General features: G+C 38.2%; 1 protein-coding gene across 10 annotated transcripts in view; it reads left to right on the forward strand.

The window, feature by feature from the left end:
* The window catches only part of PTPN20 (protein tyrosine phosphatase non-receptor type 20), a 103,986-nt gene that overhangs the window by 42,394 nt on the left and 46,578 nt on the right, over positions 1–15,014 (forward strand). For 8 of the 10 annotated variants that reach the window (XM_027771526.1, XM_027771524.1, XM_006147735.3 and 5 more), the window contains 2 exons: positions 5,390–5,487; positions 8,442–8,545. The exons of 1 other annotated variant lie outside the window; for it this stretch is intronic. In XM_027771526.1, coding sequence (XP_027627327.1) covers positions 5,390–5,487; positions 8,442–8,545 — 202 coding nt within the window. The remainder of the gene's footprint in view (positions 1–5,389; positions 5,488–8,441; positions 8,546–15,014) is intronic. One more of the 10 variants, XM_027771529.1, reaches the window with a different exon arrangement.

Below are 15,014 nucleotides of genomic sequence, written 5' to 3' on the forward strand. Positions count from 1 at the left end.
GACGCAGAGGTTATAGAAATGAGTAGTTTCATGGGATATCCCAAATATGTGATCTTGTGTCTGTTTTTGATAAATTTTATGACTTTGATATATTTTAAAGTTTCCTTCTAGAAAAGAGTATCTTAGAACATTCAGGATGTTTTTTTATTTTTCTCTTAAAGAGGTTTTTGCTATAGGGCGCATGCGCTCACCAGACAGACAGAGAGACAGAGAGACAGAAAGAGAAATCCCCCCCCCCCCGGGGGAATGGCCATGCCACAATCTCTTCTCCTCCATTCTCCTCTCGGGATCTTGGGCACACATGCACATGCGCCCAGCGTGAGTTTTGAGCCACCGGGTCCAGGACGCAAACCACAGTCGATTATGTGGGAGTCCAGCGACATAGCCATTATGCTAACTGCTAGTCCCATTCCAGGATGGTTTTTAAAAATATGTTTGGAAAATAATCTGAAATTATTTGAATATGCTTTTCTTTCTTTCGTTCTTTCTTTTTTCCTTTTTTTTTTTTAAGAAAGATTTTTTTGTTCTATACAGCACAAGTGCTCACTGGAAAGGCAGAGAGAGACAGAGAAAGACAGAAAGCAAGAAATCACCCTCCAGGGGGAATAGCCATGCCACAATCCCTTCTCCTTTAGTCTCTTCTTTGGATTTTGGGAACACACGCACATGTGCTGGTATTGAGTTTTAAACCACTGGATCTGGTACTCGAATCACAATTGATTATGTGGAAGTCCAGCAACATAACCGTTACACCATCTGCTGGTCCCTTGAATATACTTTCCTTATATTTCATGAAATAATTTGATGTTGTTGCCACTTGTACTTTTAGATATGTTGCTGTCCCCTAGGTATTGTCTGGACTCAGAGTTGTGTGCGGTTGGAAGGTAGTTAATTTTTTATCCCAATACTTACTTTAGAGGTGAAGAAATTGACATTTTGAAAGCTAATGTAGTTTGTCCTTATTGCACAGCCCTTTGCCCACAGAAAAAAGACTAGAAACTAGTCTTGTCTCCTAGTAGTAATGTGTTCACTTTAACTTCATAAATTCTTGGTATATGCAGTGAGAAGAAAGTTAACTTAGGCTCCTCAGAAACTTATTCAACCTTTTCTTTGATTTGACATTAATTTGATTTGGCAAGCAATTACCAAAAGGCCTGGCATCTTGATAATTTACTGTACTTCTCCCTGTTACTTTTTGGTATTGTTAGCCAGATCACATTTACTCAATCAGAGACCTGTTAGAGTCCTAAGTGAGCCTTTGATCTGAATCGCATCCATTCAGAACAGTTTGCTTCTTTGAAAAATATAATCAAGTTGATTGTGAAGCATGACTTGAAAAATGTCTCATGTTTAAATCATGTTAAGACATCTCACTCAGGTGGTGTCACTTTTTCTGAGGAAATGAGTTGTACTCAAATGACTTTTTAAAAGTGTCTCCCAGCAGAGAGGCGGGGTCATGTTGGTGTGATAGCAATGCCCTGCTTCGTTTCCTCCAGCCCATTTTATTCACGTCTCTACACTCCAATTTTAATTATGCTAAAATTAATTTTTAGGCATTTATTTTACCACTTAGTGTTGCTAAACTAGTTTTCCACCCTGTGGAGCTCATTTAACTTATTGCTCAGCCATGTTGCTTTAGTGAGAAGGAATCTTAAGGTGGCATTTTTCTGAGATATTTCAAAGTAATAGAATTAAATATATACACATTAACAAGAGAGGGCTGGGACCAGCAATTGGTGTAATGGCTGTGTCGCTGGACTCCCACGTAGTCGACCGTGGTTCAAGTCCCGGACCCGGTGGCTTAAAACTCATGCCAGGCATGTGTGCATGTGTGCCCAAGATCCTAAGAGGAGAATGGAGGAGAAGGGATTGCGGTGTGGCCATCCCCCCTGGGGGGTGATTTCTCGCTTTCTGTCTCTGTCTCTCTCTGTCTGTCTGGCAAGCGCAGGAGCCCTATAGCAAAAACCTCTCAAAAACAAACAAACAAACGAAACAAAACAAAATAAAAAAACAAAAGAGGGCCAATGTAGCTATGCTAATGTCAGATGAAACTGAACTAAACTCAAAAAAGTTTAGGCATTAAGAGGCCCCTATAAAATGTTTATAGACTTAATACATATGGAAGATTTAAAAATTCTACATTTATAAGTACCTAGTAACAACTTCACAATGTATAAATCAGTATTTGACAGAATTACAAGCAGGAATCGCCAAATTCACTATGATAGTGGACCACTTTAAAATTATATTCTTTTGCTAATAGATCAAACAATTACTTAATAGCGTAGAAGTTTTTTAAAAAATTGGGAAGCTAGGGACCAGCAGTTAGGCTATGTCGCTGGACTCCTATGTAGTCAACCGCAGTTTGAGTCCCAGACCCGGTGGCTTAAACTCACGCCAGGCGCGTGTGCGTGCGTGCCCAAGATCCCGAGAGGAGAATGGAGGAGAAGGTATTGCAGCGTAGCCATCCCCCCTGGGGGGTGATTTCTCACTTTCTGTCTCTCTGTCTCTGTCTCTCTGGTGAGTGCACATGCCCTATAGCCAAAACCTCTCAAAAAAAAAAAATTAGGAAGCTACATGTAATGAACATATATAGAATTTACATCCAAAATTGAGAAAATATATTTTCGCAAACACACACAGATCAGTTTTAAAAATTTAGCATGTGCTAAATCATAATGTATGTCCCAACAAATGTCAAAGAACCTTTTTAAAATATATTTTATGTTATTTTTATTTCTTTAATACATTCGATCACTATACATCACTTAGCTTATAAAGTGAATTTTCCAACACGAATACATTTCTCACCAGTCCAGTTAGGGATGCTGTACATGTTATCATCAGTAAACAATAATTGAATAATCTCTCTCTCTCTTTTAATGTGCTGTAGGATATGAATGCTTGCCAGAGAGAGACAGACAGACAGACAGAGGGAAGGTGAGCAAGTGACCTTTGTCCTTTCCCTGCTGGCTCTCACGGCCTTACCCCTGAGCTGGCACTAGATTGCTGTTCTCTAACAGCTGTTGGCACAGTGGCTAAGGCAGCTGGATCCCACATACCCAACGGTGTGGTTCAAGTCTTGCACCTAGCCACTTGAAAGACATGCTGGGAAGCTGTGCATGCATGCTGAAGTTCCTGAAAGGAGGGAAATGGAGAAGGAGTTGTGGCATGACCATCCTCATGGGGCTGAGAGGGATTCCTCACTTTCTCTCTCTCTCTCTGGCAAGTGCACATGCCCTCTAGCAATTCCTTTTTTAAAAATAATTTAACTCATGTTAGGTTAAAATCTTAAGGTACAGATTTTGACTTGTTCAGCAGAACTGATTTGTTCGATAGGAGTACCAAGTAGCTGTTTTATCTTTCTATCAACATGTTTATTTTAAAAAATGATTGTGTTTGGGTTTATGTTCTGTAAGGATGGCTATCTTTATGCCTGTAAAATGCATTTCAGAGCTAGTAGGTTTCATGGAATTATGTGAAACACATGCTTTCTCTCTCTGTCTCTCACACACTCTCATACACACACTCTCACAAGAAGGGAAAAGATGAATAAACTTCATGAAATCAAAATAAACAAAAACACTTCGAAGAAATGAAAGACAGGACCTGGGTTGTGACTGAAGATGGCATGTGAAGAATACAGAGCACGAGGTGAGGGTGGAAAATAGGCAGGGGCCCGACCGCTGGACAGTGCCAGGACTCTGTGTCTGCTGTTTCTCTGGCTCAGAATGCTTTCCTGTCTCTTGGCTCAGCCTCTCCCTTTCTATCTTTTGGGTACATGACAGTTACCTATCATCATATTCTTATTACTGCATTAACACTTGTCATCAGTGATAATTATTTTTATGCTTACTTGTTTATTTTCTATTCTTCATGAGAATGTATATACTCCACAAGACGGAGTAGCCTCTCTTGTTCACTGTTTTATCCCTGCCAGCACTTAGAATCTGCTCCTACCAGGCCCCCCAGAAGAGAGTTTTCCAGCGAATGAGTAGATTAATTAAACAGAATTTAGGGCTAAAATATTGATTACTGAATTTTTATTTTATTGCGATTTTTTTTCCCTCTAAAAAAATGTGATTTTATTCACCATTGAGCCAGGTACTCTACAGGGTGTTGCAAATGCTTCCAAGTTGACTGAAGTCTTTCCACTGGGTAGTGCAGAATCTCCTGGTGAAGATGTACTTAGCATTACTGGTTTAGGCGGTTCAAAGTACTAAAGTAAGGATAAATATAGTCCTAAAAATTTTATTTTTACAGTGAACTAAACGTGGTGAGCACTTATTAGAATCTTGTGGCTGGCATTGTAGCACAGTGGTTAAGGGAGCCAGATTTCACATAGTCAACTGCGGTTTGAATTCTGGCCCTGATCACCTAAAATGCATGCCAGGCATGTGCGTATGCATGCCCTAAATCCTGACGGGATGAAGAGACGGAGGGGAAAGGATCGTGGCATGACCATGCCCTGTTGGGAATGCTTTCCCTTTCTTACTCTCTCTCTCTCTGGTTAGTGCTTGCACCTTTTGGCAATTAAAAAAAAAAAAAAGTTCTACAGGCTAAAGTAAAAATCTGTTTTTTTCTAAGATGAAGCTTATTTTTATTAGTTTTTGAAAACTAATGACTCAATAGAGATCATTTGTATTTACATAGTATTATATACTTTGTTTTGACAGATTGGAAAGTATTTAGTAAAGAGATACATAATCCAAGCAATTTTGTAGAAGGAATCATACTGGGGCCAGCAGGTGGCATAATGGTAACATCGCTGAACTCCCACCTGATGCAGTCTGAGGCCTGAACCCTGCGCTTGAAATTCATACTGGGCACATGTGTACACGTGCCCAAAATCCCGAGAGGAGAAAGGAGGAGAAGGGATTACGATGTGGCCTTCTCCCTGGGGGCTGATTTCTCACTTTCCTTCTCCCCATCTATCTCTGTCTCTCTGGCAAGTGCACACATTCTGTAGCAAAAATCTCTGTCTTAAAAAAGCGTAATGGCTATGTCGCTGGATTCCCACGTAGTCGACCGCGGTTTGTGTCCCGGACCCGGTGGCTTAAAAAACTCATGCCGGGCGCGTGTGCGTGCGTGCCCAAGATCCCGAGAGGAGAATGGAGGAGAGGGGATTGCGGCGTGACCATCCCCCCTGGGGGGTGATTTCTCGCTTTCTGTCTCTATGTCTCTCTCTGTCTGTCTGGCGAGCGCACACGCCCTACAGTGAAAATCTCTCAAAAAAAAAAAAAAAAGAAGGAATCACAGTATGTGATTGTGGTTTTAATTCCATTAATGAAAACCTAATTGCTCTTAAGAAGCTATAGAAATCATATTCTTTGAAACTATATTTTTCTAAAATCATGGCCATAATTTGTTTTCTTTTTTATGCCCATAGAAATTTGAAAATGAAGTTAAGTCAGAGGAGATAATGGTTTCTCCTCAGAAACTTCCTCATGAGGATTATAAGTATCTTTTTCCAGTGGCTTCAGAAAGGTATAATTAATATGTTTATTTAGTGAGTTTTTTGTTTATTGATATTGATAGCTAGTCCCCTGAATGGAGACAGTGAATACTGGCCCTCGATTATTGGTTATTTTTTCATGATACAGCTTTTTATAAATGTGATTTAGCTTTCTTAGAAATATGATGTATTTATGATCTAATTAGTATGGTATAACAAGAACAAGATATTCTGGAAGGATTCAATTTATCATCTCAGGAGTCAAATAGCTTCAAAGCCTTTGTAAATATGCTTGAAGCTCTTGGAAAGGGCAGTGTTCTTGAGGTAGCATAAAGCTTAGTGTACTACTAGGTTTTATTAGTAAGCCTAATTCAGAAAGAAAATTTTGTGCTAGAAACAGTAGGACTGTTAGCATGCTGAATTGTTGGTACTATACATGAAAAAAGTAAAGAACCTGAAGAAAAGTAAATTTCCATTAGGAAGAAAAAATAATAGCATTTTCCATGCTTATGTTCAAATTTAAACACTACATAAAAAATTAAATAAGGAAATATTTTATTAAGCAGTATTTCCTTAGAGATTTATCTCTATTTTAGCTAGTCATTGGAATATTGCTGCATAATAATATAAGCCTTCTTTATATTGTGCATAATGTGTGTTTCTGAATCACAGTATGTGATTCTAATTCAGAAAATGGTTTATACAATGTTCAGAACTGCAGTAAAAGAACATACAACAGTAATTCTAAAGGCATTTGAAAATTCTGTTAGATACTAAGCACTGTATGTAAATGCAAAATATTACATAGTTCTCGCTCTTTGGTTCCCAGTTTAATTTGAAAAATGACATGTATAAAGACAAATTTAAATACAATGTAGTAAACATTAGTATAGGGTCAAAATCCAAAACTTATGGGTACAGAAGACAGAGGACCTCATGGGAGTTTCTCACAAATTTCTTTGAAGAAAAGATACTTTAGTTGGATTTAGGATTTAAATTACTAGAAATACAGCAGATGAATAGGGAGAGAAGAGAATTCTAAGCTGGGGAAGAAGTTTCAGCAGTGAAGCATTGTGAAAATGTCTTACAATGGTAAGAAATATGTCAAGAGTTGTAGCGTCTGTGTGAGTTGGAATGCAAGGTAGCTGAAGAGTGTACAGCGGATAATGTAGTGTGGGCTGGCGTGTGAAGGAAGTCGACACATGTAAAACCAAGTGTACATTTTATTCAGCCTATTAAAAAACAAAGGACAGAGAAGTTCTTTCCATTTTATTTGGTCATCTATCTGTCTATCTGCAAGGAGGATTCTGGTAACAAAGTGAGTATAGCTTGGAGTAGCAGAAAAATGGAGATCAATGAAGTGTTTATAGTAATCCAAGAAAAAATGAGGAGGAGAGGACAAAGGAACCTGAGATTACAGAAGCAAAAGAAAGAGGCATATGCTTGCTAAGGTCAAAGCCTAAAGTGCATGAAATCAGTAAAGATGATGAAAAACTATGCAGGGGCCAGCTAGCCAACATTCTAAACTCATGTGTCCATAAGGAGGTTTGATGTATCCTCAGGTTGGTAGGTGGGTATAATTCAATTTATATTTTAAGAAGAATTTTTTCAAGACATCAAAGATTAGATGCAGAAGTCTAGGTAAGAGGCTTTTGCTAAATGGGCTTGCAAATAAAAGTGCAACGAGAGCCAAGCAGACGGTGTGAATAGTGAGAGTGTGGAAGGGAAATAGGGAAAGTGAGTGGTCTAGTATATGAAGATCTGATAGCAGGTCGTAGCTGGGCAAAGACAGAGTTGAAAGGGTTCCCGAGTTTTAAGATCTGACCTGGTGGCTTGCTTGCTCACTTTCTCCCCACCTCCTCACTCTCTCTCTGTCTGATGAACACATGTGTCCTATAACAAATAAAAAATATGCTCCATGGAATACGATTCAACCATAAAAAGCAACAAGGCCCAGGAATGTGATAGAAAGTGGACAAATATGGAAGATCTATTGATGAGAGAAACCAGTCAGGCTAGGAAAGGGAGACATCGTATGTCTTCACTTAACATATACTGACTGACTGCACTCTATGGTAGAGACTGAAAGGTTGGACGATATAAAAGCATTAAACATTGTCATGGACATTAGAGAGAAAGTGGAAGGAAAGTGTGGGAGGAGAAGAATGTAGAAAAGGAAATTTGGGGAAAAGATAGGGAGGTAAGACATTTGTGGGACACAGATCTGGTTTCTTATCTGTTGATGAGGACGTGTATAGTATTCTTAACTGGGCTGAACTGAGGTGTGTACCATGCTTGGTAAAGTCTCTTTATAATCGAAATGATGATGTATAGTGATTGAATGTATAAATAATAATAATAAAATAATAAAAAAGAATAATTTTAAAATTAAATAAATATGAAAAAAAGATTCGAGAGAACTGATAGTATTCATATGATACAAAGGAAGTTGTAGATAAGGAGAGAGAAAATACATATATAAGTACATGGGTTTGAGATGGTGGGAGAATTGATTCTGAACAGGAAGAAAGAAGGAAGTGATGAAAAATGCTGATTTATCTAAGTATGCACTTTAAAAGAACTAAGTGGAAGAGTCTTTGCAGTAGGAAGGGCTACGTTTTCATTAAGAAGAATAAGATAAGGATTGCAGGAGGTAGTCCCTTGGAATTAGTACTAGGAACCTGTGATGTCAGGACTTCTTCCCCCAGCCTTGGAGAAGGAGGGGAGAAGCTGAATAGATTGATGGACCCAAAGCAGCTAGTTTGCAAGCCAGATAGATGGGGGCAGAACCGGAATTTGTCTTCAGATACTGGGATTTTGGAATTATTCAAGAAGTAGGACAGTTCCAGGTGGTAACAGCGGAGTGACAGCTGAACCAAAATGGAGGTGAATACCAATAGAATAATTAATAGGGAATATTAGACATTCTTTCTTAAACACATATATTGCTTGAAAACATGGACAAATATATACACTTCTTTTCTAGTGTGCGTGATCCCGGCTTTCTGAATCCTAGAGGTTTTTATGACAGAAACAAGTGTAACAGTGAGAATGATCTGCTTCCAGGGCCATCAGAGACTCTGTTTCCTGGTATGATGTCATCCTGTTTATTCTAGTAAATTCTGGAAGAGGCTCTATTTAAAATATAGGCACAAAGATAGTTCCAATACAGATGAAGGAAAGAGCTTGGACAATTTTTAAAAATGGAAAAATGTGGTTTTCTAGGATTTTCTTTTAAAAATAAAGAAAAATAACTTATGTCCCATGTTCATAAAGGCAAATTTCTGCCCTTCAGAAATTTTAATACATCAAAGATGTCAATTTATTAAAATGATCCATTTGTATTTTCTTAAACTAGGAATTATAGATTTATATAGTCTCCAAAAATATGACCTGCCTTCTTATTGCCCTCTTTATAATTTATGGCACAATATATACTTTGTAAGCAAAGAATACATTTTTATAGTAGAAAAAAGGCAAATATAAGTATATATAATAAAAGAAATAATAACATTGAAGAATAGTCCAAAATAAGGAATTTTTGTGTGTATATGTTTATGTCTACATATCATGTAAAAGCATTTATAGCTATGAACATACACAGAAGTACACACACATGCATATACAGTTTATGTTGTGAGGTTGAGGAATCACATGCACACCTCAAACACCTTGGGATTGCAGGGAGCAGACAGTGGCCCAGAAGTAAAATGTGCTCCGTGAGACCAGCCTACATGGAAAGGTTCTGAATTTGTGCTGAGAGACTGCCCTGACTATTCCAGGCATGCATGTGCCCATGATCCAGGACTGGCTGAGACGGAGTGGATTGTAGCATTAAAACTCCGCCGGGGTGTGTGTGTGTGTGTGTGTGTGTGTGTGTGTGTGTGTCATCTCTTTGTTTCTCTCTCTTTTCTGTTTCTCTCTCTCTCTCTCTCTTTCTCTCTCTCTCTCTCTCTATCTTGGGAAAAATAAGTAAGTAAACTTAAAAAAACTTTGGAGTTTCAACCTCCTATCAAGTGTAGGAATGGTCTTCTCTAATGATTTTTTTTGAATTTGAAAAATATCAAATCTAATTAAGATAACATTACACTGTGTGATTATTAAAGTACAGGTGTCATACAGAATCATTTAGAAGAAAATACTTTTAAAATTGAGGTACAGCTTCCACGTGGTAAAATTCATCCTTTAGCATGCAGTTCTGCAAGGGTTGACTGTCTAAGACCACAGTCAAGATACGGTACGTTTCTGTCCCACCCCTCAGATTTCTCTTGTAGTAGTCTCCTAACCCCACCAGCTGCCCTGGCAACCAGTAATCCATTTTCATTCTCTTTACTCTTGTCTTTTTCAAAGTGTCATTGTAAATGGAATCATAGATATTTAGCCTTTTTAATCCAACTTCTTCCGCTTAGCATAATGCTTTGGATACTCATCTATGTCATTGCATTTATCAGTATCTGGTTTCTGTTTTTGTTGAATAGTATTCCATTGCATGGCTACGCCAGTCTGTTTATCCTCTCACCAGTTGAAGGACAGTGGGTTGTTTCCAGATTTGGGCAATTATGGATAACACTACAGTCATTCATATCCGGGTCTTGTGTAAACATAAGTTTCCATTTCTTTAAGGTAAATATCTAGGAATGGGATTGCTGGGTTGTAGTGAGTAATAGACAAACTATGTTCCAAAGAAGCCATGCCAGTATTATTGTTTGCTTTTTACTGATTTTCCTTTTATTCTTTTTTTCTCTTTGTTTCAGGTAAGGTAACTTCTGTCAACCCATCTTCAAGTGTACTGGTCCTTTTCTCAGGTTGTATTGTCTCCTAATCAGCCCATTGAACACATTCTTTATCCCTGTTACAGTGATTTTTATTTATAACATTTCCTTTTGTTACTACCTTAGGGTTTCATCTCCCTGTTTAAATTTCCCATCTGTTACACATTTTTATCCAGCTTTTCCACAAGAGCTTAAAAATGTTAATTATACTTACTTAAAATTCCTTCTCTGGTAACTGGTGACTTTAACAGATGGATTGTTATTGATTTTTCCTGTTGCTTGCTTGCTTGCTTTTTTTTGGACAATGGTTTTTGTTTTTGCTGCTGCTGCTACTGTTTCTTTGTGTGTCTCATAATTTTTTATTGAGTGTTGGTGTTGGGTGTAGTAGAAATTGAAGCAAATAGGATTTATGCCTAGGAATAGTCAGGGCCACTCCTCTGCTAGGCCATCAATACAGGTTCTTGATTTAGTGTATTTGGGACATAAGGTGGATTTGGGTTTTGTGTTGCTGTCCTTATTGCAGTAAAGCATTGGCTTGGACTTCATTAGGGTTAGCTTGTGCTGAGGGTGGCAGCTGAGATGCTAGAGAGTTTGTGTTTTTAATTATTAACCTTCCTCTGTTCTGTCCTTAGCTCTAGGCCTTTCCTGTGTGCCTGTGCTTTAGAAGGCTCCCTCTCCTCTCCTCCACTGCCTCTTCTCTGGTAGTTGACTGGTGCTTGCCAGCATGCAAAGTAAGGTCAGATTTTTCCTTGTCTCCCTAATTTGATCTCAGTTTTAGGCAGGTCTGGTCCTCGGTTCTCAGTGGTTCCTGGGCAATGCTACTGCCCCTTGTTCTCATGCTGCCCTATGCCTTTGGCAGATCCACCTCGGGAGAGAGTTTCTGCCCCTGCTGAGTGATAGGGACAGAAACTTGTAACAGTATTGGCACAGGATCCTCCTGCTCTTCCAGGAGTAGAGGGATCTTCCTTTCCTTATCTTTATGCAGCATGTTTTGCTGCTATTCCTCCTGCAGCTAAAGGCTCTTTTCTTCAGGGGAATTAGTTGGCCTTTATGCTTTTCCACAATGGCAGAGGCTCCCTTCCTCTGCATCTGCAGCACTGAGGGGATGGTTCATCCTATTCTGTGCTCCCAGTCCTTCTTGGGAGCACCTGTTGGAGGTCTGTGGGGTTGAGTCATGGGTGCGTGTAAATTCTCTTTGTGTTTGGGCCTGCCTGGGAATCCATGCAGTCATGATGGTCCACATTAAGCCTTCGGCAATGGTTAATTTTCTATCTAAATACTTCTTTCCCACTCATATAGTGCCTGGCATCTGCTTCTCCCACAAGCTGCCATAGGTGAGCCAGTGTTCATGTTCTGTTGCTCCTTAGAGGAGCCTGTCTTTCCTTAGATTTCAGATGACATGACTGCCCTGCAACTCCAGCTCTCTGATATGTTCAATAAAATCTTTCAAAAATTATTTTAACTTTTTTAAAATTCAGTTTTTAAAAATTTGACCAGAGAGGAGCAGAGCGAGAATGAGAGCGAGAGCAAGAGAGAGAAAGAGAGAGAGAGAGAGAGAGAGAGAGTGAGAAAGCAAGCCACCGGTTCAGGACTCGAAAATTGTGGTCAGCCATGTGGAAGCCCAGCTCCCTGAACCACCACGCCACCTGCTAGCCTCTCATTAATATCTTGATTTAGTGGGTTTTTTTCAAGTTGTATGTATTTTTAGAATATAAGTGATAGTGATACTAGCTCTTTACATTAGGCAGAAATGGAATTTTGAATATAAATATATTTCTAAAATAAAAATAATACACTGTTATATACGTATTATATATGTATATCTATATATATATCTATGTATGTATGTGTATATATATATATATATATATAGAGAGAGAGAGAGAGAGAGAGAGAGAGAAAGCTTTATTTAACCTGCAGCTACTCTAACAACAATGGGAAGCTCATAATTTAAGAGCACTGTCTAGCCAAACAAATCTTGATCTTAAGGAAAAGGAGTGGTTTTCTGAGCCTGAGAAAAATAAGAAACTCAAAATATATCTGGGGATGTTATTTTTAGTTCTGCCAGTGTTCAAACAAGAAGACTAGTATTGTTTTTGTTTTGCTTCATTGTAGCTTCTGCTCCATGACCAGTGTTACTGCTGTATGCGATTTATTTGTTTTCAACAGAAAGCCATGACCTAACTTGTAGAGCAAGTTCGCAGGTGGAAGCACACAGAAACTGCTTTTTTATTTCTCAATATTATCCTTTTCAGTTTCAGCTTAGGACCAAGTTAGGGTCATCCTGGGTCTATTATTGAGGTGTACACTGACAAAGGACTAATGCCCAGAAAATATATTACTTATTAATAAGTCAGATACAACCAAATAGAAAAATGGGCAAAAGGCATTAATATGTACTTCACAGGAGAGGAAACAGAAAAAAATGGTTCAACCAAATTATGAACCAGGGAAGTAAAAATAAAAACAGTGAAATAACAATTTACACTGATAAGATTGCTTAACATTTAAAAATGGAATCATAATCAATATTGTTGAATTTAAATGGACATTTATTACATAATAACTTTCCAAAAATGTTTGGGTTCTTTGTTCTCTAATTTTTTAACCAGTTCACTTGTTTGTTCCTGTGAATGTATTATTATGCTTTGATTATAGTATTGGGTCATTGGAAAATGGTACATTTTGCATAGAAAAACAGAAAAATACATCATGACTTTTCTAACCACCAACTAATTCTTTTTTTAAAATTTTATACATTTAATCACTATAAATCACTACAGCTTCTACAATGAATTTACCCAACACGAATATACTACACACCACTCAAGTTGAAAATACTATACACACAGATAATCATCCATTTTTGTGCCCCATAAATGTCTTGCCCCTACTTCTCTCCTTGATTCCTCACACTTTCTCCCTTCTCTTACCCTCTTCCCACACTATCTCCAGTATCTATAACCATTTTCCATGATTCTATTTCCTCTATTCTTTCAGTTTCTTCCATAGAGTGCAGACAGTTGGTGTATATTAAGTGGAGACATACAATATCTCTCTTTCACAGCCTATATAGTTCCATAGACTATATGTGCCACACTTTTTCAATTCATTCCATCTGTTCATGGACATTCAGGTTGGTTCCATGCCTTAGCAATTGTGAATAATGCCACAATAAACATAGATGTGCAAGCACTTTTCTGAGTGAGTGTTCTCCTATCCTTTGGGTAGTTACCCAGAAGTGGAATTGCTGCATCATATTGTAGTTCTATTTGTAGATCTTTGAGGAACCTCCATATTTTTCTCTGCAGTGACTCGACCAATTTACACCAACAGTGTAGGAGAGTTCCCTTTTCACCATAGCCTTGCCAGCACTTACTACTTTTTGTTTGTTTGTTTTCTCTTGAACATTCTGCCTGGGGTTAGGTAGTATCTCATTGTGGTTTTGATCTTCATCTCCTTTATAATAAGGGATGTTTAGCATTTTTAAATATGCCTTTTGGGTATTCACAAGTTTTCCATAGTGTTTTTTTCCATTTCACTCTCCCATCTTTTAATTGGGTTGATCATCTTTTTTTTTCAGGACAGCTGCTTGAGTTGCCTGTGAATTCTGGTTATCAGTCCCTAATCAGTCACTTTTTCTGCATCAATTGATATGATTACATGGTTTTTATCTTTCTTTCTGTTAATTTGATGCAGTATGTTTATGGTTTTGAGTATGTTGAACCACTCTTGCATCTCTGGAATAAAGCCTATCTGGTCATGATATATAATCATTTCTATATGTTGTTGGATATGATTTGCTTGTATCTTGTTCAGAATTTTTGCATCTATATTCATCAGAGATATTGGTTTGTAGTTTTACTTTCTTGTCATGTCCTTGTCTGTTTTGGGGATGAAAGTGATAGAGACTTTATAAATTGAATTTGGGAAGGTTCTGTGGACAAAAGTCTGACTACTTTTCCTATTTTTCCAAAATCTTTTCAAAAGGGGACTGGGGAAGTCATGCCCACAAACATTAACAGACCATTTTACTTTCTATTAACAGGATTCTTCCTACCTCCTGTCCCTGGCATAGTATCTTTGAGATGTATATTTCAACCGATTAGTGTATTCTTTTGCTTATGCCTTCCCAAGACACGGAACTTCCCTTTTCCTTGAGATGTAGATTAAGCCTTTCTTTAACTAAGACAGGGATTTTCCCTTCCAATGGAGGACCTAAGAATTTGTGGAACCCACCTATAACCTACAAGTCCCCCCACCTTCTACATGTCCCGCCTTTTTGGGCCAGACCAATGGAAAATCTTTTCACTAAATGTTGTCTGTCAATCTCAAACAAATAAAAGGAACCTCTGTACATGATCACCCCGAGAAAAGGCATGTATACCTCTTCTCTGGGCCTAGGTCACTCACAGTTGGCTTGGAAATAAACTGCATTAAATATTAATTATTAATTTTACAGTTGGTTATATTTTTTCCGTCGACAGTTCCCTCCTTTTGGATCTTTATAAATAACTTGAGTAGAATGGGAGGTGAACTCTTTTTTATTTTTTTTTTTCTTTCCTTCTTTTTTTGGAGAGGTTTTGTTAACAGATGGGAGAATGTCGAGCTGCATTGTGATGTCCTTGGTTCTTTGGGTCCAGATCACTAAAATTAGACATCTGTCCCTAGGCCCAAAATGAAACTGCAACCACCAATGAAGTAAGCAGAAGAGAAGGTTTAATAGGAAAGAAAGGAAAGTACACCCAAAAAGGCTCTTGGGCGGGCAGATTGCCAGGTGGCAACTG

This window comes from Tupaia chinensis, unplaced genomic scaffold (genome assembly GCF_000334495.1).
Source record: "Tupaia chinensis unplaced genomic scaffold, TupChi_1.0 Scaffold000221_1, whole genome shotgun sequence".
Classification (NCBI taxonomy): Eukaryota; Metazoa; Chordata; class Mammalia; order Scandentia; family Tupaiidae; genus Tupaia; species Tupaia belangeri.